The following is a 1,372-nucleotide window of genomic DNA, read 5'->3' as shown; positions in this document are numbered from 1 at the left end:
TTACAGATTACTCTCTGCTGTGTTTGAGGCGAGGGTTCCCTCTTCTCTCTTGGGGATATCTGTCTCTTCCTTGAAGACCCTCTGAAGAGCCAATTTGATGAATCCCTGGGCCCCCCGTTCCTTCTGCCTGCCCACCAGGAAGTAGATGAAGGGGTTGGCCGTACTGTTGATGGAGCAGCTCAAGACAGTCCAATAGAAATAACTTTTGACAGAATCTTTGTCTACGGTAATAACCCTAAAATAGATGAAATAGTTCCACAGCTGAGCAGACAGAGTAAAGACAAGGAAGGTGAGGACTGAAGCCACGATAACAATGTAGAGCTTTGGTGGAGAACGTTGCTGGCGACGTTTCCAGATCTTAACAAAGAGCATTAGGTTGGAAAAAATCATGAGCGGAGTGACCACCAGGAAGGATAAAGTGGCGGTAATGATGTTGACAGCTGTGCATCCTAAAGACCTAGTGACCATATCAAAATCACAGAAAAAATAATCCACTGCCGTCAGCGTGCAGGAAAGCATCCACAGCAGGGCACACACAATGGCGGATTGGTGCTTTGGGCGTTGGCAGTGGTACCAGATCGGGAACAGGATGGCCAGATACCTTTCTACGCTAATGGCTGTCAGGAGAAGCAAGCCATTAAAGTATCCGAAGACAATAAAAATGTGGAGAGGTAAAATGTGACTTTGAAATTCCTGTTCCGAATATCCTGACCCAGGAAAGAAAGACAGGATGTAGAGGTACAGGACGGAGAAGGAGCTCAGCATGAGCAGATCGACCAGCGTCAGATTCAAGATGTAGACGGTGAATTTGTTTTGTTTGATCTGGAAGCACAGGAACCGAAAGACAATTCCATTCCCCACCAGTCCCAGCAGGGAGATGAGCAGGCAGAGGCAGACTAGCACGAGCTGCCGGGAGAGGATGAACACGTGCAAACCATCCTCTGAGGTCTCATTATGCTGTCCTTTCTCAGTCATGTTAAAGGACACTGTGCTCAGTTCCCAAACGGTGATGTCCCCAGGAGAGGAGGCCGCGCTGACCGTTTCCTCCCAGAGGGGTTGTACTTCTCTCACTGGGTCCTGTTCACAATGGGGAAACAGAAAAATCATTATTTTCTTCATTTTGCTTTCTGGAAATGTGTAAATGGCCCTCGGAGGAGGGACCTCCAAGGAACAATGGCTGCTACAAGAGGGGAGGGGTCATTCTTCCTTAATAGCTAGAACCGAAAGAATGCCCCAGCACTCTGAGCCAGCATTAAACCAGTGCCTCCCATGGTGCGAGGGGAGTCACTCATGAAAAACATTTACTAACGTGGCGCGAAGAGGTGGCTCTTCTCTCTGGGGGCCGACGTAATAAGACCCGCGGCAAAACAGG

At 48.8% G+C, this 1,372-nt stretch overlaps 1 protein-coding gene across 1 annotated transcript; it reads right to left on the bottom strand.

Moving 5' to 3' along the window:
• Positions 1-1,119, bottom strand: LOC115075320 (mas-related G-protein coupled receptor member H-like). Its single transcript, XM_029575614.1, has one exon. The coding sequence runs from the start codon at positions 1,117-1,119 to the stop codon at positions 1-3; it is 1,119 nt and encodes a 372-aa protein (XP_029431474.1).
• Between the last annotated feature and the right edge of the window lie 253 nt (positions 1,120-1,372).

This window comes from Rhinatrema bivittatum, chromosome 13 (genome assembly GCF_901001135.1).
Source record: "Rhinatrema bivittatum chromosome 13, aRhiBiv1.1, whole genome shotgun sequence".
NCBI lineage: Eukaryota > Metazoa > Chordata > Amphibia > Gymnophiona > Rhinatrematidae > Rhinatrema > Rhinatrema bivittatum.
The sequence above is the reverse complement of the archived record's forward strand: the minus strand, read 5'-3'. Positions and strand labels throughout refer to the sequence as shown.